Source organism: Manacus candei, unplaced genomic scaffold (assembly GCF_025592945.1).
Source record: "Manacus candei isolate 608988 ecotype Guabito, Panama unplaced genomic scaffold, ASM2559294v1 h1tg000043l, whole genome shotgun sequence".
Taxonomy (NCBI): domain Eukaryota; kingdom Metazoa; phylum Chordata; class Aves; order Passeriformes; family Pipridae; genus Manacus; species Manacus candei.
Window position 1 is genome coordinate 7,566,959 of NW_026138091.1, and position 27,151 is coordinate 7,594,109.

At 39.3% G+C, this 27,151-nt stretch overlaps 1 protein-coding gene across 1 annotated transcript in view; it reads left to right on the forward strand.

The window, feature by feature from the left end:
* Nucleotides 1–27,151, forward strand: part of PPM1H (protein phosphatase, Mg2+/Mn2+ dependent 1H) — a 136,716-nt gene that overhangs the window by 34,155 nt on the left and 75,410 nt on the right. Inside the window, exon 2 of the mRNA XM_051795811.1 lies at nucleotides 25,742–25,910. Within this exon, the coding sequence (XP_051651771.1) occupies nucleotides 25,742–25,910 (169 nt within the window). The remainder of the gene's footprint in view (nucleotides 1–25,741; nucleotides 25,911–27,151) is intronic.

Below are 27,151 nucleotides of genomic sequence, written 5' to 3' on the forward strand. Positions count from 1 at the left end.
TATGGCAAGTTGTGTCACTGTCCAAACAAAGCCTTGGTTTAAAAGAAGTATATCTTGCTTTATGATTACTCCCCAGTTTTAAATTTTATTCCTTCAAGGAGTTTATAAATGTTACTATACATAAGTTGGGTGTTTGTAATTCTGTTGAACAGAGCAATGAAGCTAAGAAATAGAGAAGTCTGAAAGCAAGATTGTACACTCGCATAAAAAGTTTTTCAGTTAGAACTAAAGAAAATCACCAATGTAGAGGAATTAGGTGCTAAAAAAACCCCAGGATTTCATCTATTCTCCTTTCTTGTATTTCCTTTGTCTTCTCTTGTGAATATTTTCCTTGTTTGTATCCACTAATGGGGCATGAACAGTCCTCTCTCCTTGGTATTGCTTGTGGAACTCTATAGAACAGGCTTTTGATAAGAATTAAACTACATCTTCATGGCATTATCTCTGTGGGAATTTGTAGCAGTCAGGTACTTCAGTTGAATCAGTGATTTTGCTTGGCGCTGAATATTATGCTAGGTTCATTCCATGCTGCTACATACTGCAAAAGTCTTGAAAACTTCCTTTATCTTTGCCCTGAACTTGCTTTAATGATGACTCTATTGATTTTGTTTGCCTTTATTGTGTTTTGTTTTGGGTTTTCTTTGGCTTTTTTTTTTTTTTAGGAATGGCAAATGGTCAACTCTCACCTTTCTATTTTGATGACCAATATATTCTTTTTTGATCTTTGCCTTTTATCCAACACATATTGCTCTAACTCCAGGTTTTATAATTCCAAATGAAAATAATTTTCAAGGTCATTGGGACAAGCCTTTCACCCCGTCAATGTAGAACATCAAAGGGGAGTGTTTTGACTAGCAGTAATGGAATCATCTTGGGAGAGAGGAGGTAACTCCTCACCAGCTGGGATGTGAATCTGCAATTGGAAGCCAAGCACTGCTCACGTGCAGTGAGTGTATGAAATGACTGTTAATGGGCTTGCTCTTTGCCAGACACGTGATATGGATACCAAGAACAGAAGAATTTGGATATTTTCCTCTTCTGGCAGATTAAACAGTGTTCAACCAGTCTACACAGAGTCCTTGAACGTTTGATGGCAACACCTGTTAAATTCCTCTAGAAAGTGTTTTAGGGAGGAGAGGTGTATGTCCTTGTTTATGTGCCCCAGAAAGGAACTTGGTGCTGAAGACAAACATTGACCAAAATCATCAGTAAGTAACTTTTTGGAAGGAGTGATGGGAAATAGTCCCTTGACTTCTGTTGTTGTGATTGCTGTGCCATTCCCCTCAGCAAGTAATGTTAAACAAGATAAAATATGACTAGAGAAAGACATATCTGCATTTATTTCATCAGTGTACATAGATGTAAATTCATGTTTTAGTAGGCCCTGGGATGATTTTTTTTGCTACAATCTGAATGTTATCTTGAAAGAAATTAATTTTTTCTAAAATTAATTTTAGAAATTAATTTTTTAAATTTTTCTAAACTGACCATAATTTCTGCACTGTGACAGTAACCCATTGGAAACATAAAGCTTTTAATTGTAAAACTGATGTAAATCTATGTCAAAAATACAGCATGGCTTGCTATGGTCACAAAGTGAAATGGCATCTCCATCAGCTCAAGTCAGGCTGTAGATGAATTTAAAAGCTTCATCTGCCCTGTGTTTTGATGACTCATATGCCAACTTCATGTTCATTGCAGAATTCCTTGAGGACTCCTAAGGTTTAGACTTGCTTAGTATAAATTGCTGAGTACCAGGGACGTGGCCTGCCCTTTTCCACTTGTATCCCTACAATGACCCACACAATTCCTCTGTGACCCATATAGTTTAGTAAAGGAGTGTGCTATTATCCTCTGAGAACCCTTGAACTCAGCTAGGAATTGAGCATCACAGGAATTGTTCATGGTGGTGGGGTACCTTGTTGTGTACCAGATGTCCTGCGATCAGGTTGGTTCAAAGGAAAGGTTTACGTTTAAAAGTACATTTATTTGATCCATTATGGGAAAAGTTTGTTTTTAAAGCTGTAAAAAGGTGACACATCAAAATGTATTTTTAGAGTTATGCTTAGACATAAGTTTTCTCTTTGGTTTTTTTTAGTTGTTGTTTGGTTTTTTTAACCATAAGATTCTTACCTACTTCAGCACCTTAAATAGCTTGTCATAGTGGCTAATGAGCCCTGCGGCTGGGCTGGCATGTCCCAGAGAGTCACTAAAGCTGCACCTTCCTTCTGTATCCTTCTTTTGGGTATTATGTCCTTCTGAAGGCACTTTTGCTAGAGCTGGTCAGAACAGCTGCTCTGAGTTATTTTCCTGTCCCTGCATAAAACATGAGGAATGTCCTGACTTTTTTATCCTCGTGACCTGTTGTCTCATGGCGGGAGATGAAGTAATTGCTCTCCACATCCTTAGGCTCTTTTGATTAAAGTTTCTATTGAATATCTCAGCTAGCACATCTCCCATTCTAGATCTTGGATGCTTACAAGGCACATAACATTTGTTATCACTTGTTATGTTTTAATAGTATGGAATGAAAACCAGTACAGTAGATGTAGAGAAAAATTATATTTATTCTAAACTCAATCTATTAAATTCAGCTCAGTATGCCTATAGCTGTTTCTATTGTGAGCATCATATAAAAAACAAATATGTTACTGTAGAGCTCAATTTGAGTGTTAGTATCGAGTAACCCCATCTTCCGGTCATGTGCAGTGTTAGTTTGAAAAGAGGAAGAGGATCTTCTGAGTTACTCTAAAGAGTATTTTTAAACATTGATAGTGTGAAAAAAGTGTGCAACTCTCAGGCAGCTTTCGTTTAATGAGTTGTACAAATTTTTCAGTTGGGCAATATTTCTACTTAATTTAAGTACAAGATAAAGTCTATCCTTGTTTAGGAGTATGTCACATCATGCTGAATTTGTTGTAGTACTGGTTGTGTCTAGCTATGTGTGGAAATCAGGTTTCTGATTAAAACCTTTTTAAGCTTTCAAGGAAGCTGAAAGCAAAGTATGGAAACCTTGTGTTTTGGGCATTATCTCTATTATGCTGCATTGGAATTACAGTGCAGTTTTATTTGATTCTTCATGCTGTAATTATCTACTGGATAAAACCACATGGTTTCCTCTAGTTCTTTAAAACAAATAAACAAACAAAACTCCTTAAAACCTACCACAAACAAACCAACTTGCCATTCCTGTTCAGCTCCGTAGTCTGGTTTGCACTAACTGCTCTTCTTTATTTAATCTTTGTCATTATTCTGATCAATTATTTACTGTGTTTTCTACAGAAACAAGGTCTGTGTGAATGTTCTGTGTACATTTTTACTTGACTGAAAATAGTCCATGGGTTTCAAACTAAGTTTTACAGTTATTACATGTTTTGTGGAAATATTGACTGTAGAAAGTGGTTATTGGTATAATATTCAGTGGGTATCAGATGCTGGAAACATCACATCTTTCAATTCTGTGCTTTTTTTAAGAATCAGTACAGCCTTTTGGGGAGAGTTGTTGCTTCAGTTCTTTTAATTAAAGGCCCCAGAAAACAGATGCAGGTTTCTTCTGAACTGTTCAAATTCCTCAGCTTGCAAAATGGCAAAGCCATATGCCATGGCACCTCACCTCAATCACCTCCTATTGAAATTGAAAACTAGTCTCTGAAATAAGCTGCTGCTTAAAGTGAGGATCAGGAAGGTAAAAAGATGCTCTAGCCACTTCCATGTCTTCTCTCTCAAACTTATTTTTTCCTATGGGTATTGAAGAGTTTTCTCTTAAAATATCTTGAGAATTGATTAATATCAAAGTTGCACACAAGAAATCTTGTATGGTATAGGACAACTCTCTTACAACCATGTCTGATGTCTGCACTGCTGCAGAGTTCAACTTTCAACCTCTGTTTTGCTGAGTGGAGAAACCACATCAAGGTGCAAGTCAATCACATGCAGAGTGCAACTAGCAGGAAGCTAATCAGGTACATGTTTTGTGGCAAGGGCTGTTCAAGTAGCTTTACTGCAAGCTGTAAAAACCTGCCTGCAAAGCTGGGACAAAGCTGTTGACTTGAACAAACCATCTACACTGTGCTGGATGTGAACAAGAGCAGCTAAGGGACATACCAATTTTTGTGGACTGTAAATTGGGAGATTGGAGAGCATTTGGGATAAGGGTGCAACAAACCTGAGCCTTAAGTTTCAGCCTAAAAAAAATTAAAAATAACCCAACCCAACATCTAGAGCATCCTTTTCTTTTGTAACATCTTTAATTTTTGTTCCTTCATGTACTTCTCTTTGCTCTTGGAGTCTTTAATCAGTACTGAGTTCACATTATCGATAGCCTAGTTCACCATCTCACATCCTGAGATCTCATCAGAACAACACAGGTGGTTTCTGTTGCTGAATGCAGCTGTAGAGAAGGAATCGTTGAGACAATACATGGAAGTGGTAGTTTTGCCTCCTGAAACCAGGTTATGGCAGTACTTCAAGAAGGAACAACAGTTTAAACCACTTCTTTCTTAATTTTTGTACATTATTGTACAAAAAGATAAACACAATAGAACAGCAAGCTGTTATGTTATCCTAGCATGAATTTTCAGGTGATGAAAAGGAGACCTTTGTATTTGGTCTGCTGACACTTTTACTTAAAAATCTTAGGAACCCTTAATGGGAGCAGAACTCTTCTTGTGGCTGGCTAATCTAGGACCTGCTGCTATGATTTTTGCCTGTTTTTGCCAAGATTCTAAACTGAAAATTTGTCTTGAGTGGAATCAACTTTCTCAAAACCTCACAACCAATGTATGAGGGATTTGGGAACAGAAGCAGGTTTCTAAGCCCAACATAGTATCGTACTCTCATTGAGCTGCTTCGTGATTTGGTGAGCGAGGGAAAAGTTTTCAAGCATCTCCCTTAGAAAAACTGGTGTTATCTAGCTAATGTTGTTTTAAGATAGGGTGGTTTGAGGTGCCTGCCTGTGCTCTCCACCAGATTAAGTCTTTTGTAAGGTTTGTCAGGATGGTGTGGTGCCTGCAGCTCCACTGTGTTGGCTGGTGATTTGGCATCAGTCACTGGAGGAATTTGGTTTGGCTGTGAGTGAGCAAGTAGAGGGCTGGAGGCAGCTTGTGGAGAGTTGACAGGCACAGTGAACTGCATCAGAGAAGATGGCAAAGACATCCCAAGTGTGGTCAAGCCTCAGCTGTCTGTTTGCTTGGCTGATGAGCTGGGTTCACAAGACTCTCTAAAAGGACTCATTGCTTGAGCCAAACCCTGAGCCTTTGGTTCCACATAGTTATTTCTTGATTTGCTAGGATGATAAAAGCCTGACATATGGGCTTTTATTAGCAAAAAAATTACAGTTTATCTGATTTAATACCTGAGTTATCTCTTCTGCTGAGGTAAAAAAGGCAGTTGCCTAGGGCAACCAATATGTTTGGTGTGAATTCAGGTTGTGATTGGTAAACCTCTGTGGGCTTGTCTGATATGACATAAAAAATGGTGTTGCCTTTTTTCAGCGCAGTGCTGGTTGCAAATACATATTCATTTTGCTGATTTTATCCTGCTTTACCAACGTTTGTTGGGAACATCTGTGATCTCCCAATAAATGAGATGCTGAGTGGGAGCCAGCATTTCTTTTTTTAAAAATAGTGCTGATATTGGTTTCTGCTGCATTAGAATCTGTCCTGAGTATGCACACAGAGATGGATAATGAAAAAGTTTACTGTGATCTTTCTTCTCTTGGCTTAACTACTACATGGCCAGAGGTGAAGAGGGTGAAGGGGGTGAGAAGAAGCACTGTGTAAAACCAAGCACACGTCCTTCCCAGGAAGCAGAATATGAACTCCCTGTTTGGAGGGATGGGGAAAGCAGTTAACTCAGTTCATGTCTTGTGTATGTGAAACTGCACCCAGGAAAAGCACTTGCTTTTCCAGGCTTACTTTAAGTCAGTCTTCCAGTTTCTTGCAGAAATAAGTTCAAATTTGGGTACGAGGGACCCTTTGGAGGTCAGGAGTTCATTCTGTCAGTCCTTTGCCTAGAGGTGATTCTTTTTGAAGTGATGAACTGTCCCTATAAAATGGGATTATTTGAACCTAATGTTTACATTTAATGTTGTAATTATTTTTAGTGATACTTGGGAGAAAGGAAACTTGTAAATGGATAAGAAACTGTATATGAAGAAACAAAAAAGATTTTTGTTGGGTACTTGTAGGAAAAAGGCCTACATTTAAAGTATAAGTATCCCGTGTCCCCTTCTTTGCTGCTTTTGAGACTGCTGAAGGTTTACCCCACAGTCCTCAGCAGTTTAATCTGCAGAATCATCCTTCAATGCCGAGTTGTGGAACTGGTTCCCCTGGTCTTGAAAGCAGAAACCCCTGTGTTTGGTATTTGGGAAACTGCCATAGGCTGAGCATCAGCACCCTGTCACTCAGCCTTAGGACACCAATATATTACAGCAGAGGATGTGGGTACTAAGCCACTGGGGAGCAAAACCTCAGTTTTGTCCTCTAACTCTTCTCACAACTTGGCTTCACCAACAAACCTGCTGGGAACAGGAACAGCCAGTGGTCATCTACTCTCTGAAAGAGTGATTTGCTCAACTGCCTGTCTGGAGCTCTTAGCACAGATGAAAGAAACTACATGTACTGTAAAACAGCCTAGCTAGCTTTGTATGAGGTGAGAAGGGAGGAGAGGTGGAGTGGTTGGATTCAAAATAAGGACATACTTTTCTGTCTCTTGACCTAGGCTGCATAACCTTTGTGTAGGTGAACAAGGCTGGTTTTAGTTTGAAAGAAATGTGTGTTTTTACAGTTCTGTATCATCTGAGAGATGTGAAGAAAGGAGTTACTTTCTAATTAATAATATGTATTTGAAAAGTAACAGAGAAATACATGTTGTTAAATGCAAAGCTCAAATTTAGAGATGTACTTCTAAATCAAACCCTGCAATTAAACAATGGAAGGGCTATACTTATTAAGTGTGGGGGTGCTGATAAATGGCACCAGTCTATAGAACTTACTTTCTACTTCAAGAGACCTGTAGAGCGTGGAGGCGAGGGGAGGGGACAATCTAATGTTCTCTCCTTACATTTAATGTATTATCATATCCATTCATATGTTGCTTTCCTCTCCCCAGTCTAGCCTTCTTTGTGCTGTTTGTCCTCCTTACTGTGCTAGGATTATGTCAGAAAGCTCTATTTAGAGGCTGGCAAAATGGGCTTCCATATGTTCTGCTGCATTTTATCTGACTGGGAAGATTTTATTACTGTGCATGTTACCACTGAACCATTGCTTCCCAGTGGAAATGTCTGTAGATGTGTGTCATCAGTAAAGCTCATCTGTGGTGCACGAGCAGGGCTGGTGGGGGCTGACCCCAAGCAGTGACATGAGTTCCTGCAGGAGCCTCACACCATGATGGATAGTCTTGGAGTAGGCTGTGCTTGCAGGCTATGTCCTCTGGTGTTCATCATTTCCTCTCAGCAGTAAATGTAAACAAAGCTGCACTCTGATTTTATATGTGAGAGGTAGTTGAAATATATTCTGAAAGGAGGAATAAATTGGCATATTCTAGTGAGCAGCAGTTCTGCCTGTGGCACTGCGTCCTGCACTCATCAAAGCACAGGGGAATATATTGTAGACTATAGGCCTGCATTGTTGGGAGATAGATGCAAACAAGCACAATAGGAGAAGGAAAACATTTTACTTCTGTTTTTGTTTACATAGATTTCTGTGCATCTGTTCATTTATATAATTGCCCATGCCAGTTTGTGGATTTTTATTATTTTTATTTAGCTCTCAAAAGCTTGTAAACTTCATTATTCTTGTAATCTGCCAAGGCTGGAAAGAAAAGCTGTTTGTTCCATTAGGCTATTTCAGGCTTCTGTGCAGTTTTTTATTTGCTTTTAAAGATACAACAAGCTATGAGTATCAGACTGCCTGAAAGGTGAGGAATAAGCATGACACAGATATCTCGAGTTCTGTAGGTACCTCTGAGCTGTTGCTTGTTTCCATTAACTTCTGACCGAACTGATAGTACTTAAAAGCATGCCCACCCCTTCACTTAACAAGAAGGATAGTCTCTTTCCTCATGTGGTGACAAAAATACTCCTTTCTGTGATTAAATAGGCATCATCAAATACATTGAAAGCAAAGGTGGTCTCCTTTTTGAAAGAGTAATTCTTCAGGTAGATAAGCTTAGTAGAGTTGCAAAGTTTTGGAGACCCCAATATAGATTGAGTTGAGGAGCATTCACCTTGTGGCATATACCTAAATGTTATGCAAAATGGCCCCACAAACTGAATGTTAATTTGACTGTGTTACCCACTGAGTCTCATAAATGCCTGCAGAGAGATGGTGAAGCAGGGAATATTCTTAGAGCAAATAAGCTGAGTGTCACCCCCTTCTCTCACTGCTTTTTTGGGTTGTTAATAAAGTGATGCTGCCTTTTTTACAGAAGATAACCCTCTCTGTGTTTTGAAGACAGTTCGTAAAGGACAAAGCCTGAGATGATTGAAACAGTTTGGGGAGTATTGTTCCCATGTCCAAAAAGTGGATTTCTTTGTTAGTATGAGTAAAAATCATCAGTCTTACCTTAATCAAGATATTTTTGAAAGTCTGTGGTCTATTGAAAATTAATTGCAATGGTGTTTTTGTTTAATTCTTTTTTTTGTGGTATTTGAAGCCCAGTTGAAGGCCACTGTGAGGTCGTAGGAGATAAAGATGCTGGAAGCACAGAAGTCTGATACAAATATCATTGTAGTGCTCTTTGCACTAATTATTGAGGCTATTCAAAATGTTAATTGGACACAAGGTTTCATTGCTAGGGAAAATGTCTACTAAATGTTTGGGTCATGTTCAAAATATATCAGATCTGAAAAAAAATATTATTTGATACACTTCACAGTATATTGTACCAAAGATCTGTTATCTGATGAAGGAAATGAGGAGAAAAAAAATAAAATCACAGTGACACCAACTAGAAAATCAGAAGACTAGAAGTGAGAAAACTTATAGGTAGAGATAAAGAGAGTTCAATAGGTAGAGCAAAAGCTGCGCATGCAAGCAAAGCAAAACAAGGAATTGCTTCCCACGAGCTGGCAGGTGTTCAGCCATCCCCAGGAAAGCCAGGCTCCATCACGTGTAATGGTGACCTGGGGAGACAAACACCATTACTCCAAATATCCCCCACCTTATTTTCCCTATTTTGTATACTGACCATGATGTCATATGGTCTGGAATAACCCTTTGGTCAGTTTGGGGTCACCTGTCCCAGTTGTGCCTCTTCCCAATTTCTCACACACCCCCAGTCTCCTCACCAGTGTGGCAGTATGAAAAGCAGAAAAGGCCTTGGCTCTGTGTAAGCACTGCTCAGCAATAACAAAAACATCTCCATATTATAATTGTTCACGCAAATCCAAAATATAGTCCCATATTAGGGGCTATGTGAAGAAAACGATCTCTATCCCAACCAAAACCAGCACAATTAGGCATTTAGATTTTTTTTCCTTTCCTTGTAGTTAAGTTTGTGCTGGTAGGCAGGAGATAAATCAGGGTGCAGGAAGTACTGTTGTCACAAAGGTAAGTATGGTGAAGCTTTTGTATGTGCATATAAATGGGAAAGATGGGATGCTCGTTGCTTAATCCTCTGGCCTCCCATTGATGTATTTATGACAGAAATTCATTTTATATTGAATGACTAGTTATAGTCTAGAAAGCACAGTAATTCCAGAAGACTGTGCAAAGTTTCATGCATGTTGAAGTAAGAGTATTAAACAATTTTAGTAATTTTTTTGCTATAATTGAAAACCCGTGACTTTTTAAGAAGAAATACTGCTTGCAAAACAAATTAAATAAAAGAAAAGGCAATTTTCCTTCAGCATCTAACCTCCTGAAAAAGTCTCTTTTCCTCATAAAAGGGAAGAAGTGCCAGCCAAAATAACTTTCACAGGAAGGGAAGGAATCACAGATGTGAGAGACATATTTATCTAAGCTTGAGTGATAGTCCGAGATTGGAGCAACTATTGAGATTGGTGCAGCCATCATGTACACTAGAAGACCATCAGGTAGGAAGTGGGCCATTCTTTTGGTGTACACGTGAAGATGTCTGTCCCTGTACTACAGCAGGAGAGTAACCTTCCTTCGTAAAATGTTCTAATGTTAGTAAAGTATGTAAATAGCTCTATCTGTTCCCTGCTGTCTACTCCAACACACTACCTTGGAGTTCTGACACATCAGGGACAGTACAGCTGTGCTAAGGCAGTTCTGAAGATGCTTCAGAAATTGATTTTTGTTCTGTTCCAGTTTATGTACAGAAGCAGATTATAAGGACTATGGGCTGTCAGATTGGAGATTGGCATCCTTCCTTTCCCCCTGGCACCACCATCCCGCAGTGGGTAGGAGAGAAGAAAAACATAGTTGCTGCCATTGTCTGCTGCAGGCTGGTTTCTCTGCAGACCCAAATGGCAACTTGCTCACCCCTGAGCACAATAATGCTGCTCTGGAGGAGGTCAGTTAGTGTGCCCTTCTTTCCCCTGTTTGATACTGTGAGGCCACAAAATTTTTAATTTATGTGTTGAAGGAGGGAGATGTGTAACAGGAGATAACGTGGCAGGAGACACCTTTGCCCCTGCTGCAACCACTAATCCCTTCATCAGCTGTAGAAGGACCTATTTCTTCAGTTTAGAAATGCATTACTCAAAATCCTTTCTTTGTAAGACTGAATTTTGTGCTTAGTGATATAGTCAATATTTCAGAGGAATTAGGATTTTTTTGCTTGCTTTTTCTGTTTTTTCTTTTTTTTATCCCAGTAGGGGAGGACTCCTCTGTGTTTCAAATCTTTCTTTTCTAATTGCTGTGCTGATTACTCCTGTATTCTGTAGGGCATTTTATTTCAACACTCTGAGAACTGCAGCGATTGTATTTCTTCATCTTTACATGATAAATATGTCCTAACCAGATAAGTTTATCCCTGTTTAAAATATACATGTGGGCTGTGTACATATATATGTATGTCTCCTAAGAATACAAAGATAAAGACAATATGGTGATTTAACTGGTTCGGAAAACACCATCTAATTTTGTACTGTAGGTGGTATGATCATATTTTGTGGCTATTTGAGTCTATGGAGTAAAGGATCTCCTTTTTCTCAATTGAACTATTACCCCTACCCCTGAAACACACATTCTGATGGGAAAAGGTGGGTATTCTAAGCTGATTATATTGATGTTGTGATCTTGTCAGTTACGAGTGAGAAATCCAACTTAAAGATGGAAGGTTCCAGATGTTTCATTAGTTATTTAAAAAATAGGTTTATTTGTGTGTGTTTGTATATTTGTGTATAAGAAAAAGTACAATTTATTGGTTATACATAGATGCAGTATATAGATACTATTTTTTAATTTAGCTGTTGTTTCTCATGCTTAAAATATTTTCTTTCTTTTTGTTCTATTACTTTGTAGGTACTTCCACATCTTTTTTACTCCATATGTAAAAGCTATTCAATGTTATTCTACTGGATTGTACAATGCATTAAGAAATTTGAAGGCAAGACATAATATATTTTAAGCTGTTGTACTGTCTTATATTAGGAGACAGTCTTGTAGAGCTGGAGCATAATGTTGAGAATTAGTTGAAGACTAATGTATATATTGGTTTGCTATGAAGTCTCTGTTTATTGCTGGTTATAAAACCACACGACTGGGAGTTTTTATTTTTCTTTCTTTTAGTGGCAGTATCTTTGGATACTGTTGACCTAAAGTAGGAAATACCTATTTCAGCTTCCTTTCAAGGAGGGTGGTGCAGGCCTAGAGAGTTCCTAACAATAAGAAAAGAGAAATAAGTCTTTTGGTGGTGGGACAAGAACCAGCTAGAAAGGCTGAACAATTGAGTCAGAAGGCTTGATGCCATCCTGAGGACTGGGGGAAGAGATGTAGCCTTGCCCCAGCATATCCCTTTAACCAAGAGACCTGGCAGGAGGAACCTCAGACAGAGTAATTTTAAAGAAAAAAAAAAAGAAAAAAATTAAAAATACTCATAACATAACATTGCAGTTGTATTTAGTGATGAAGAGAACTCAGGAGGAATGTGCTTGAACCCTGAAGAATTTGCCAGGGGACTGGAGAATGTGATGTGAGGCAGGGTCAAGCTTTATCAGGCTTGAGTTGGAGAATCCTTTAGGCTGCATGGCTCATTCCATAGATACATTAGTGCTGCAAGTTCCTGAGGAGGGAACTTGGATGCAGCACCGGCAGCATGTTCATGCTGAGCTGAGCAGAAGCCAGGAGAACACCTGCCAGCGCTGAATGGACAACAACCAGGGCTTAGAGCTGCCCAGGATCAAAAGGTGCTTCAAACATCTCTGCCAGTGTCTTTGTGATCCAAAATGATGGTGCTCAGACAGGAATGGCTCTCATCCTGGGATGCTGATGCTGTGCTGTTTTCTTAACAAAGAGGTGGGATTTGCCAGTTCACCATCCTTTTTAAGTTCCTATAACTCGTTGTTACCAAGATCCCAGTTAGATAGTTCAATAACTGTGTGGGCTTTTCTCCACTACAAAACACTATTTGGTATTACTAAATATTCTTGCTGCAGAAAAATAGTTAACTTCATTTTTAACTTGAGTGCAGTAGAAACCTTTCCAATGAATAATGTAACACATTTGAAGGTTTGGAGAAAGATCTTTTGAAGATGAATGATTTTTAATTATGGTGTTCGTTGTGCATAACAGTAGCTATCTGTACTCATCTTTTATTGCAGAACTGTATTTCAGGTGGATCATATGGTGAAATAAGAGTCGATTTTGTTTTCCTTTTCAAAAGAAAGTGTGTAGGAAAAATGAATTTTGTTTTGGTTCTGTGAGGGTCCTGAGATATTGTCAAGTAGAAAGGCATAGTGAAACATCCCATCTGATAGTGTCCAGCTCTGGAGACCTTACAGGACTGTGTGGGAATTCCTGAGCCTGCAGCCTGGGATAAACTGCTCTTAATTGCAGGTCCTGTTCTGGTTGCCAGGATGGCATTTGTACTAGGAAATATTACTGAAGCAAATGTTGGCTTCGGTGCTTATTGTGCATTTATGCATTTTGTTCTAGTGTGTCCCCAGCACAACTGTGGCCTGTGTAATCTGGCAGTTTTTCAGGTGGTACCCAGGAGCAGTGTGGGCAGTGCTGGGCAGTTGGGATGCACACACTCAGTTCTGGGAGAGGATGAAGAGAGTAGCCCATTCCCTTGCCCCCTGAACTGGAGATGGGACAGTTATATATAACAATACAGATGTAACCCAGGAGCAGGCTTGCACAGTGAAGCAGGTTGCAGAGCTTGCTGCTGCCTGTCTGGGTCAGCTGTGGTGTTTCCCCCTTACCAGGCTTGAGGTCTCCAGCCTTCTGCTGGTCTGACTGAGCTTGTGAAACCAGGAAATAGATCTGACAAAGGAGGGAGGATGTGGGGGTGTGGAGGGGTGGTATTTGGTGGGTGAATGAGAAAAAAGTGGGAGTGATGGGCCTGATGCAGGGCGAAGGGAAAAATCTTGAGGCAGAGGAGGGGATGAAATGTGTCAACAAGCTGCCCATAGAGTCTTTTGCAGCATGGCTAGATGGAGAGGGAGCTTTGACACACCTTCCAACCTATAAGTTAGGGGAAGTTTACATCAAATTTCTTCTGTCAGACTGTTCTATCAGAGTCCTAAACAGATTTTTATTCTTTCAAGTCCAGATTTAACTTTCTAAACTTGCTAGGCAGGACACTTTTGGTTGCAATTCCACATTCTGTTCCAGCCTCAGTCTGAGTTCTGCAGTTTCTCAATCAGGACCCAGGCACTTTCTCATCTGAGTTAGAGGGATTTTTTTTTTCCTGCTACGTTGAAACCAGATTTATCATGTGCTGCCTTTACTGCCCCCATCACAGCTAGATGAACTATGGTCTCTTTGGGACACCTTATGAATGTGGGATAGCCTGTGGCACTGCTCTGAAGATCATGGCACCAGTTCTCTGTGACTTTTCCCAGTCTAACAGCCATCACTTAATGCTGCTGGAGTTTTGTCCTTGACAAATGATTTGCAAATCCTTTGCTGCCACTTGTTGATAATTTTGAATTGAGAGCAGATTAATGTTTCTTTAGTGGTGATGTTGACCTCTTCATAAGAGCTATCCAGCTTTTTGTGCCTGCCTAAATATCCTGTGCTCAAAGACTCCAAAGGTACATATCTGGGTAGTGTGCAAATGTCTAAATATAGCAATAATAATCTCTAGCTTTCTTCTTTTCAGTCAGCAGAAGAAATTACTGCATACATTTCCATTTGTGTGGAGTACACACTGAGAGAAGTCTGTGTTGACATCTGTTTCCATATTAATTTCTGACATCTCCTTGGTATTTTCAGAAAAGGAGAAATTCTTTATGTAAAAAATCTCAGAACTTGTCTTTGGTCTCTGATTGTGGTTTGGGGTTTTTCCCTGTTATGCTAGAGAATTACACAGTTCTCAGCCACTTTCCAAACTGCCAACTTTCTGTTCCACCGAAGTTGCTTCTGGCTCCAATCCCAGTATTTGGGGGGAACAATAGATCCTATTTTAGTCTATACAGATTTAATTGCTGTGAATAAGATTGACAATTATCTCCTTTTGTGTCTGAGAATCCCACCAGCTGTTTTAGATGCATTTAAATAGTTGCACCATGCTGAACTCACATGTCATATCAGGAGCTATAATGCAAATTTTCTGGCATCTGGTAATATGTCCTTGGCCTTTATTTGTAAAATATTTTTTTCTGCACTTAATCATGTTTCTTCTTCTTCCCTTTAAACCGTGGATCTCTGCACTGGGTGACATTATTAGTCGTACCAAAGGACTTATATATCAAAGATGCATTTTGAACAAAATGCATTTCAAATAGCAAAACCCCCACAACTATTGAAAGAGAAGTTGATGGGCTTTTTTGTTATTGTTTGTTTGTTTGTTTTGCTCCCTCCACCCACATAAGCTCAGATACCTATGAGGGAATCATCTCACTACATGCTGACAACCTGCTGTGTCAGTGTCTGGGCTCAGCTTTATTGTCCACAAAGAGGAAGAGACATTTCATCCTATGTAAACAACTAAAATAGGTCAGATGAATCATGCCCCCAGATGTCTTCTTTCTCTTGGAGCTAATCACCCAGACTCTGTAAGCAGACTTAGCTGTCTGTACCACAGACATATGACTGAATCTCACCTCTGTGGACCATACTTGTAGCAGCAGTCACATGTAGGTGACTAGACACATGTAGATACCTAAGAAGATTAACAGTGCTTGGCTTCTTGATGCAGAGCTACTGCAAGTGCCAAAATGAAAGTACTCTGGGCCTGTCTTCTTGAAACCAAAGGCAGAACAGAGTGGATTTTTCCAAGAGACATATCAGTATTTGATGTCCAGAGTTACATAGCACTAAACTATGGTTCACCAATTACTTTCTCATTGCTAGCTTCCTAGACTTATAAGATAAAATTTAATAACTTTTTTTTTTTTCAGAAATGCTAGTTTAAGCAGGACTTCTCCCTATAGAAATCTGGTATTTCTGCCTCCATGTTGTATCTTGCTGTGAAACACGTTGATTTGGTTTTTTTTTAAAAATCATTTCACTGCACAGGTGTCCCTGTGGGGTAACACACTGGCATGTGAAGGTGGAGGTTGTTTACACTGGGAAAGCCAAGAGAGGGGATACTTGAAGTTTGCCTTTCATCCTTTGCTTGAGAAGTTGCCTCTCTTGCTAATTGAACAAATTGTTCAGCTGCTGAATTATGTGGGGTTTTCTTTTCAGTCTGCGTATAGCATTGTTTATTATTTATTTAGAAGCTTGTCAAGGGGTTAATAAATTCAATAATATTTAATTTATTTAATAAATAATAATATTTAATTCAATAAAATAAATAAATTCAAACTTCCACTTTCACTCTGCCTTCATGCATACTTCTCATTTGTACAACTCTAAGTATAATTTCTGAAAGCGAGTTGCTTCTTGGTGTAGCAGGATGCAGGGACACCCTAATACCTTATTATTCCCTGATACATATTTTTACAGTTCTTGACACAATTTTAATTTCCCAGTGGTCTGAGAGGAATGGAGAGGGTTGCATGCAAGTTACAGTAGTCGATTGTTTCTGATGTTGACTTTGTTCTTGTTGAGAACTCTCTGGGATTGCGAGTGCCTTTGGTCACACTGTGCAGGATCCACCACATCAGGGCTGCTTAACGTTTGTTTATACCAGACTACCCCATCTCTAGGCCTCTTTGGGCACAATTGATTCTTCTTAGTTGTAGCACTTTCTAAAATATTTGATGTTACCCCTACTTACTATGTTTGTGCTAAGTATTTGCCAGTCTGTAGGTTTCTAGTATGCCTTTTGTGTTTACAAGTGGAAACTTGGATTGAGATTTCTGAGGTGATTTTACTAGTGACTGGAAAGGAAAAGATTCATAGTGGAGGCAGATGCACAGCACAAGTAGTGTTTGAGAAACATGACCTTTCAGTCTTCACCACGTGTCACTGAGCTGCTCCTGCTCAGTGCCAGATCCTGTGCACACACACTGGGTCAGACAGGTCTCTGTTGGTTTGTGCTTTGCTCCCTCTGCATTACCATATGGGCATGGTCCTGGACAATCTGCTCTAGGTGAACCCTGCTTGAGCAGGGGATCTAGACCACATGACCTCCAAAGGTCACTTCCATCCTCATCTGTTCTGTGATTCTCTGGTATTGCACCTTCCAAAACTGTTCCTTAACCTTGTTGGGTCTCCTCTGCTCTTGAGTGGGGGCACATTTCGTCATTTCACACCCTCTGCAAGGACAGCAGGAGCCTGTGGAGGCAGTTTCCCCTGGGGTTGTGGCATGCCATGTTAATAGGCGTTGTACAGCCTCCAGAGCTTCAGTACCTTCCCTCTGGATAAAGTTACCTGATAGGGCAGGAAGAGACACCCTTGTCTCCAAGCTTTATGCACACCCACAGCCAAACACTCATTTGCTCACTGCTATATCCCTGCTATTGGGTAGAAATTCTGCATTTAGATGTGATTCTTTTTATACTCGTACTGATTTTACCAGGGTCCTTTTGTTGACTTTGACTCTAAATTACCACTGCACTTGAAAATTTGTATCTGTAATGACTGAACAACTGAGCAAAGATATTAAGCACTTTGACCTATATTACATGAAAAATAGATGTTTTCAATGACATATTTAACTGAATTTTGAATAGCTTACCTGAGAAATACCATAGGGTTTTTTACAGAGGTGTGTATCTATGTCTATATAAAATGTATGTAAAAGTACTGCAATATTTTCTTAATCCTGCTTTGCATTAAATACTGTGACTTTTTTGTACTTTAAATTTAGGAAAGCTAATTTTGGAGTTGTTTTTCAGCCCTAAGCAGAATGAATGAACACTATACAAATGTTCTAGTGGATCATGAAAATTAAAGTAGTTGCCATTTTTCAGGCTCAAGATTGCTGATATTTCATTGGTTTGCATTTAGCTTATATTTTAACAGCTTCGAAGATGAGGTCTAGAAAAGCAATTTTAATAATAGAAGTAAAAAATTGGGTTTTGAGGCAGGTTTCTATGGCAAATGTCATTGTAGTGATTTTTCCATGTGGTCCCTTTCTGCAGACCTGTCAGTTAATGTTCTTGCAGAAGAAAAGTGATGAATGTAAAACTCCGGTAGCAGGGTATAGATTTTCTTTAATTATTAAAAATTACCAACATATGAGTGGCTTTGAATTAATTTTCTGCTTGTGGATTTCTCATAATAAAGCTGTATGTAATGTTTTCTCTTTTTATTTTTTCCCCCTTGCCTTGCATATGTGTGCTTTCATGCATATACAGTTTCTGTATTGACTTTTAAGAATAAATTAGCAGATTGACTTTTTTTCAGGTTGTAGGGGCTTCACAATACCTGCTGCAATAGAAGGATATTGTGAATAAGGCATTAGTGCATATCTGTGGAAATGTGTACCTTCTCTGTCACACTTGCAGACATTAGCTTGGGGATAATTTAAGTTGACAGCTGCATAAAAGGGATTATTACTGTCACCACTGAACTCCTAGGGTTAACCTTCACATGTGCTAAATATGAGAGATAATTTCTTTTTTTAAAGTTTTGCATAAGCCATTTATCTTGATTTCTCTTAACCCTGAAAGAGCTGAGACTGTGGTCTACAGCATTGTAGTCTAATGGTGTGGGATTTACTTCATTACTTTAAACACATAACTCGCTTCTCTGTGAGCATAAAGAGAGCTTTTATTTGTATATAATTGCAATTTCTGTAACAAAGAAAAACTTTATTTTGGATGCGCTTTCAAAAGTAGAACTTTGGGAAGGAAATTGGGGAGGAAGAGGAAGTAGCCTTTTGTTTTCTTCATGCATCCTTGCCATGTGCAAGCACTCATTTATGAGTCTACAAGAAAACTGAAGTATTTTAATTCAAATTGAATTTTGGTTGGGGTTTTGTGTAGTAGTAGTAGTTGGTGGTGTTGTAGTAATAGTAGTGTTGAGCTTGTAGGCAGAGCAAATATGTCTGAGGCCCAGATAACCCTCGCTGTAGAGATTAGGGGCAGGTTGTGGTCCCTGCCATTTCATCATTTTAACTAGCATGATTTATGTATTTCTGCCACATAACTCTGTGGGGACAACTCACATGCAACCAGCTATTTTATCAGATGTGTCTCTACTACTGTGCCCTCCTTATGAGGGATGCTCATGGTCAAGACTATATTCCACCTCCTGCAGAAGGTGTGGTACAGCTCATGGGAACAAACATGGAAGTGGCTGCTTTTCCTTTGTATTAGAGAGAAAAGAATGGCAGAACTTTGGTTCTTATCTTGAATGTGAGCTCAGGGATAGATCCAAAGATGTTTCTCATCTAAAAGCAGCTTAAAATCACTATCCAATGCTGTGTAACTTGGTGTGCAGTCAAAAATCAAATATTGCTCATCAATGAACTTTGAGGATCACCCTTAAAGGCTAAGATGGTGAAGACACACCTGATATAATGGCTGTGAACAAAACAAAGAAAAGTTGTTATCAGGATGTGCGTAGTGTGTTTTCTTTAGATTGAACCAAGTGCCTCAATTTCAATAGTTGTCAGTTCTAATGTGTATACTTACAGGGACTATTCCACATGGCTAATGAGCCACAATGAAGTATATTCCTGTAGAAAGGTTCCTTTTCTTTTCACATCTATTTTGGGGTTTTTTTAATGCTTTTGGTTTCAATTTGCAGTTGAAAACTTATCACACCAGCCAAAGCTGGTAAGCATTCTTTGCCTTATCAACAACAAAAATCTAGAAAAATCTAATAATGCATAAAAATGCAGATATATATTCATCTAAAGGTTGACTTCACCAGACTGAATGTGCCCTATTCATATAAGAATCATCATTTGAAGAACTTTCAAGGCAACTTCTTCCTGAATACCATGGAAATAAGTTCAGGCCAATTTTCCCCAGTAGTATTTGAGAACTTAACTGTTAGGGAGAAGAAGAAAAAGAAAAAGATGTAGGACAGCGCATTGTGCAAACTGGACTAGAAAGACACTGATCAACAGGAAGTTGTTTGTTCTCATTGTCTTCTGTGTCTCTTCCTTATATTTCAGCAAGCTTTGAACAGCCAGACAAAGTTGTTTTAAATGGGATGATGAGCAATCTGACCTGGCATGCTCTGCAATTTCACTGTGCTTTGTGGGAAAGAAATGATGATTCTCTTTCAGTGTCAAATTGATCTTTGCTTTTGCAACCTCTTCTTACCCCATTCTGATAGCTCATACAGGAGTGAGGAAAGAGAATTTGACAAATAGTATTGCCATCTGTGTCTGAGGTTGCCCAGCCCTGAAGTGAGATCATGCTTTGTGTCTCACTGGTCTGGCTCAGCGTTTGCTCAGGGCTCACTGGCCATTGGTTTTCTCCTGTAATACCTGCATGCTAATTATCAAAAAGAGATACTTATCCCTGTGTAGTGATTGCAGAGCTTGCTCCACTCCTACAGAGACCTGCAGCTGTTTTGTTCCTTGTAGTCACTTAGTATTTAATCTTTCTTTTGGAAAGTGTAGCTGGATGATGTGCTGCATAATAGCATTTTGCAAAGTCCATACAAATAGCATCAGAGTGGACTTCCCTTTCAAGATGCCATTGACTTCAGTCCAAAGACAAGCTATGTTATGAAGTTATGATCATTTACCACTGAACTTATGGTAAATTTCCAGCATAAATGGTATTCTATTTTTATGCCTTGCCTATTTTAATCTCATATTTAGTCCTTATCAGTTTTGTAGTTTCTAGCTGGGCCCCAAAGTGAACTTGGCCTGGTATGTGTGATTGCTGGTCCAAGAAACCGTATTTTCACATATATCATTGAAAGATTTTATGGCTAAATATTCACTTCCTCCTTGGTTAATAAAATGAAAATTTTATTTAGCCCCATAGATTTAGAGAACCAGTTCAGGGATGGCTTCAATTTCTGCCTGCAGTGGACAATACTAGTGAGTGCTTTGGTTTTGATGTGTGCAATATGACAGTTACAGTAACGAATGAATGGAACTGTTTAGGCTGCTTGTAAAGCTGCCTTTCATCTGCAGGAGGAGGATTGAACACCTAGAAGGAAATCTCTTTCAAGTTGATTCCCAGTGCAGAAATAAATCCTGTGTGGGTGAAAGGGAGGAAACAGCCACCTACCTGGAAATCTAAGACTGTAAATGAGGTGTCACAGAAACAGGCAGTGACATCCACTCATATGCTGATCCATTAAGGGGGGTAAAAAAAGGATGGGAGGGAGAAGAAAAGCCAGCAATGCTTCTATGAAAGTTGGGGTTTTATGGTATCTTTAGTTGTCATTCTAAGACTGTTGAAATTATAATACAAAACTGTAGGAACATATTGTCTGTTGTCTAAATGTGTTGTATTTGTTCACGTGGGCTACTACTGTGCTATTAGTTGGGTTGGATGCAAACTGATGCCATGTAATGTGTAGTGTACCACAGTAGTGTACCACAGCTGGAAAGAGGAGAGAGGCTGGTTGTAGCTCCTGTGAGTGGCTGGAGCCAGCCAGGCTGAGGGGGGAGAGAAGGGCTCTGTGCTTCCTGATGAATTGATTAATTAAGAGTCAAAACAACTACAGGTGTCCACTGCAACTTTGAAACCCCAGGGCAGGGTAGCATTGAAAATTGCAGTACAACAAACTGCCCACGGATATATATCCTCTTTTTTTCTACCTACTTATTTTTACTAACCCTTAAGAAGGGAATGCAGAGCTCTTGCATTTATATGGGATTAATAAACTGAAGTTTTTGTGAATCAAATGAGAACAGGCTCCCCAAGTAAAGACATCTGGTAGGACACTTTACAAGCAACACTCCTTTGCTTCAGCTCATAGGCTCTGTTTTAAGCTTCTCTTGTGGGCTATATTTTGTACCAAGTACATAGGGCACCTTGTAGACAGCAGGAATGTCATTAACGTATTTATTTCAGAAACTTGTATATGCCAGAATTGCAGAAAGTCACTCTTATCCACTATAAATAAATAAAACATCACAACAGCAGCCCTTGGTTATCACTATTTAATTCTTGTGATTATTGAATACAGCCATTATTTCCTAGGAAAAGAATTGTTTACTTCCCCAGTTAGTAGTATTACGCTTTGATATTGTTAGTAACCTGAAAACTGATAATGGAGAAACAAGGAGCATGCTCAAAATTATATAGTTTAATAAGTGTTTAAGATTCTGTGTCTGCTAATAGGATAAATGATGGAATTAGATAATTTCCTTTGAGAAGAAAGATAAAGACTTGGCCAAGAGAAAAAAATTTGGGGTCTTATGAGATACCAACAAATGCTGATTGTGAGCCAAACAAACTACGTGGCTCTTGTCAGGAGGATTTGCTTTTAGCTGAGGACATGTTTAAGATCAGTCTGGTGAAGTACTGAAATGTCTGTCAAGGTACCTCAAGTGTGACCAAATCCTACCACCTCACTGTGCAGGCTTCAGGAAGTTCCTGTTCAGGAAGTGGAATGTTTTTACTAGCACAACTATACCACAAACTAAACCTTAGAATTACTTATCTATTACTGAGCAATGTTTTTGGCACAGTAGAGGCAGTGAACTCTGTAAAAAAAAAAAAAAAGGAGCTTCTGATCCAAATTAGATGTTATTTGGGTGAACTTTGTAAAAGATTGGATAGGAGATAAATGGGTATTAGGGGAGAGGAGGGAAGGGATTGAACGGAGTTGATCTTCATTTCATTTGATAAGTTTCTTGAAGAATTTGGGGAGAGAACGAAAGCAAGAATTCTCTTGAAAACGTATCTGAGTAAAAGACAGAGAATTACGTAGGCCTCAATCTTTTAAAAATAATTTTTAATTAATTTTTTCTTTGCCTTATTATTAATATTAATAATAAAATGGAATTGAAATGATTGGAGATTGTTTTGTTTGGGGAGGTGTTTTTTGAATTTATGTGTGAGAAGGGAGTGTTTTATCTCATTTTGTTCACTTTACTGGTGGGTAACCAGTTTTTTGAGGTAGACAGAAAAGCAGATATGAAGAGGAAATCTTAGGAAGCTGAGGCACTTCATCTGTGGAAGGAGGGATAGATTTTTCCATAAAAAATTGTGAAGGTCTAATTAAGAGTTACCTTTAGTCATATGAATATCTTGTTAGTTCTGCTTTGTTATTTATATAAGCAGCTTAGATGTGATTTTTGTCCTGATAAGTTACAGTCTGGGAGAGCAAGGAGGAAAGGCATCAGTGAAAGCAGCTTTAGAAAGCTGGTTGAAAGAATTGCCTGGAGGAGGGATTTAAGTAACTGCAGAGAGAAAAGGATTTCAAAAGGCAGCAAAGTCAGAGCTATTTGAAGCAGAGTAGATGATGTTACCAGCTTCTGTGCTGGGCATCAGGCACCAACACATAGTTCAAGCTCTGAGATTACAAATCATGGGGCTTCAGTGCAGCCCTTTCCAGGGTTTGCGTATGAGATGGGATGTGATGGCATGGGAGTAGAAGAGTGCCTGTGTCAGGAGAGGGGCAGCTTTTGGCATCTAGACCCTGAATTATCTGGTAGTACCCATAAGAACTGTTTTGATATTGTGTTAAGTTCAGGTCTTTACAAGGAATAAAATAATCCTCTGCTGGAGAAAGGAAAACCGGAATTTTGGGAGGTATAGTGGGTTTTTAGAATGGAATGTATTGTTCACAGCCTCGGTCCCCCATCCTCACTGCACTGACACCCCAACTCCCATGTCTTCTCAGTATTCAGTGTTGCCAGGTTCCTTTTGATTGTATCCTGTTCTAGTAAGGTGCTTGGTGTGCAATTTCAACTCCAGGCATTTCCTGGTAGCTGACTGCCAAGTTAGTCTGTTAGGTCACTTTGTTCTCATAGTCTTTCTGATGTATTCAGTGTCTTGACAAATTTTCTTGGCAAGAGCTTTATAAAATGATACCATATTGTGCATAACTTAACTCATCATTATACTTCATGACATCTTCCACCATACAAGTCCTGAAGTTCATTGCTAAGCTCAGAAAAAGAAACTAGGGCAACTCCAATACTTGAATGACTTTTGCAGGGAACAATAAGTTGTAGGAAAGCACTGATTTTTGTAAGGGGTCGCTTTTGTCTCTTGTCTTTTTTAAAATGGGATTGAAAACAGCAGCATTAGTTAGGGACTGATCAGCTAAACTGAGTATTGATTAGCTCCTGATCTGATAAAACTACGGTTTCTGTGCTACTGCAGTATTTTAATCATGTTTGTGGCATTTCAGACTGAATGGGTGTTGGTCAGCTGATTTAAATGCTTTACTATTCATGATTTTGGGTGGGGGGTGTGTGTATGTGTGTCCATCTCCCTCCCCTGACCCTATGTTTGAATATATGCTTCTGCTTTTCCTAATGCCAAGAAAATGTGAGTATTTGGACTGGAAGCTTATCTCAATATTTGATCTCCAATTGCCCAAAGGTTAAACACTGCAGGGGGTGAGTGGTTAAATTGCTCACAAGTGCCTTGCTTCTAAAAGCTCCTTCATCTCTGCTCTCTGTGTGTTTTATAAAGTAATTTTATCCACAATTAGTGTTTATTTGCAAGAAATACTCGTAAATGACTGGTGGTATTGTACATAGATAGAGTGCAGTGTGTGACATTTAGCACTGTAAGGAAAACTTTCCATCTCTGAAAGCAGTTAATTGTAGTGGATGTATGTTTTCTTAGAAAAAAGAGACTGTTTTTTCTACTCAGAGGCAGAAACATTCATTTGTGTGTCACGGTAGCATATTGCTCCTCCAAAGTCAAGAGAATCTATTACCTTTAAGCAAGGCTGACACAGAATGGACATTTCCACAAGAGCAGGCAAGCTGCGACAGAGTCCCCTGCAAACCTTCCTTTGGTATTTGATTTCTTTTCATTTCAACAACCTTTAGCAAGTATTTTCCTATTGTGTAAACTTTTACTGTAACAAAAATGTTAGAGATCAAGAAGTCAGTTGTATCTTGAACTTGCCATCAGGATTATGATGTGCCTTCAAGCTCTTTTAGTTTCTGGGGAGGCAGCAGTTGTTTTTAAAGACATTGCGTACCTGATGTGAAACTGTTTGTCCAGTAGTGGAAATACTGTCTCTGAATATTGGTCAACTTGTTGACTCAAAACTGGTAGTAGAGAGGAATGGGTAGATAGTGTTTCTGGAAGAAGACATGCTTACATCAAAGTGACAGTGCCTTTGCTTGGCTGGAACAAGATGTTGTCTCAGCTTGCACAGGTTTTCCCAAAGTGAACCCAGGACTGTCAAAGCACGTGTCAAACTGAAGCAAAACTGGTCAGTTTGTGGGGAGATTCTCATGTAGAAAGTGGAAAACTCCTCTGGGATGGATGACAGTAACCACGATGTTTTGGATAATGTAGAGTTCTGATTAGGGTTTTAAACTGTTGTTAGTGGAATAGCTGTTATTTCAGCCTGACTAAAACAAGGAAGTTGTGGTGTAAGTCTCAGGATACTTTTGGCTGTTCAAAGCTTGTACGGAGCTCTTAGTGCTGGTTTCTGCATGCCTGCAGCTCTTAGTGCAGATCTTCTGCTGTCTACGCTGCAGGTGGGACAGATGGTTTGAGGTGGGCTTTTCATGGTAGGGGGTTATGCTGTGCAGTACTAGATGGGTGTATTTAGTATACACCACTGTGTTGCTGTGGTACAAGCAAGCTTGACTAGCCTGTCGGAATATAAGGCAAAGTCTTTCCTTTCTATTTCTGTCATAGCATTTCTAATATATGCCGTTTGAACAGACTGCCTTTAGTGGTAACAGCTTTGTAGATTTATAACAGGTATTTTGTTTGTGCAAGACTTGGAACTTGACAGCCAACAGTTTCATTATTCATAGCAGGGAGGCTTGCAGGTAGGAAAGCAACTGCAGATCTCATATTTCAACTGGGAGGCATACTGTTATCAACTTTGGCCATTAAGTAGTCCTTTTAAAGGACTGTATGGTATGCCCAAGGGTAAAATATGCTCATGATGCCGTTGGTTCTTATTCATGTAGTTCTACAGAATATGCTTGTTTTGTCATGTGTAGGTGCATGCAAACAAGCAAGTATGCATTTGTGTATGTATGTATGTGTGTAAGTCAGACAGGTATTTTAATTCAGTCAGTACTTGCAATATTGCTAGATTCTGGTTCCATACATCTTGAGTCACATATGAGATACAGTTGGAGGCTTCTGTGCTTTGCTAACTTGGGCAATGTTTTCTTTTTTTGTTTTGTTTTTTCTTAGAGTAATAAATGCAGGGAAGAGCACGCACAATGAAGATCAAGCCAGCTGTGAAGTCCTCTTTGTCAAGAAAAAAGCTGGAGGCAGTAATTCTACACCAAACAAGAACTCTTCAGCAAAACGGAGGTCATCACTGCCCAATGGAGAAGGTCTCCAACTGAAAGACAATTCAGTAAGCAGACTTCTGTATCTTGTCAGTGGAGAGGTACAAAATAAATATAAAAGGATGTGGCAATATGGCACTAAAAGATGTTTACTGAATATTTCACATCTTTTCAGTTACCTCTTATTGATTTTCTCCGCTTACATGCAGAACACTTCACTATATTTTTCTTAGCTCTACTACTTGATTTTTGATTTGTTTTTGCATTGAAAAATGCTCCTTGCATCTAAGATGGTTTAGTTTAAAGATGAGCAAGGATTGGTCAACTCCTTGGATTTTCCTTTTTGTTTCATTTCTGAAATATAATCTTGAAAAATTTTAAGATGATCAGAGGGCTGGAGCACCTCCCTTGTGAAGACAGGCTGAGAGCTGGGTTTGTTCAGCCAGGAGAGGAAGGAAAGCCTCCAGGGACACCTTAGAGCAGCCTTCCAGCCTTCTCTCTATAGAGAGCTGGAGAGGGGCTTTTTACAAGGACCTGTAGTGAAAGGACAAGGGGTAATGGCTTCAAACTGACAGAGGATTTATGTTAGATATGAGGAAGCAATTCTATGTTGTGAGGGTGGTGAGGCATAGGAACATGTTACTCAGAGAAGTTTGGCCAGGTTGGATGGGGCTTTGAGCAACATAGTCTAGTGGAAGGCGTCACTGCCCACGGCAGAGAGGTTGGAACTAGATAATCTTTAAGGTCTCTTTCAACCCAAACCATTCTATGATTCTCTAATATACACAGATGCTTCATGGTGCCACAACCAGAGGTCAACCTCAATCTGCTCTTTCTAAGCTTCTGCACTGTCTTGTAGGCACATTTGCAGTACCTGGAGCTCTGTGGACACTACATTAGCTGCTGTTTGGGCTGAAGCTACTCAGGGCTCAGATAAAGACCTATATGAATCATAGAGACTGTTTTAAAATGTGTTATATCTAAGCCACTGTAGATTAAACCACATCTTCACCCAGTGTCAGACAGATACCTGCCTTCTTTAATTTTATGAACTTCTAAAGCAGGAGATTCTTTTGGTTTGTGCAGGTAGGGTAAGGTCATCCATAACACAAAATTCAGTGATTTTTGCAGACTGTGGCTTCTCATTTGTGTGGATTTCTATTTTCAAGTATATATTTGCACACTCCTGAATAAAGAGTTGTGCCTGGAACTTGCTGGGACTATGAGTTCTACGTACAGTCATGCAAAGCAAAACAGAATTTGTTTTAATAATCTGTTTTAAAAAGTCTTTCCTAGTAAGTTCATGCAA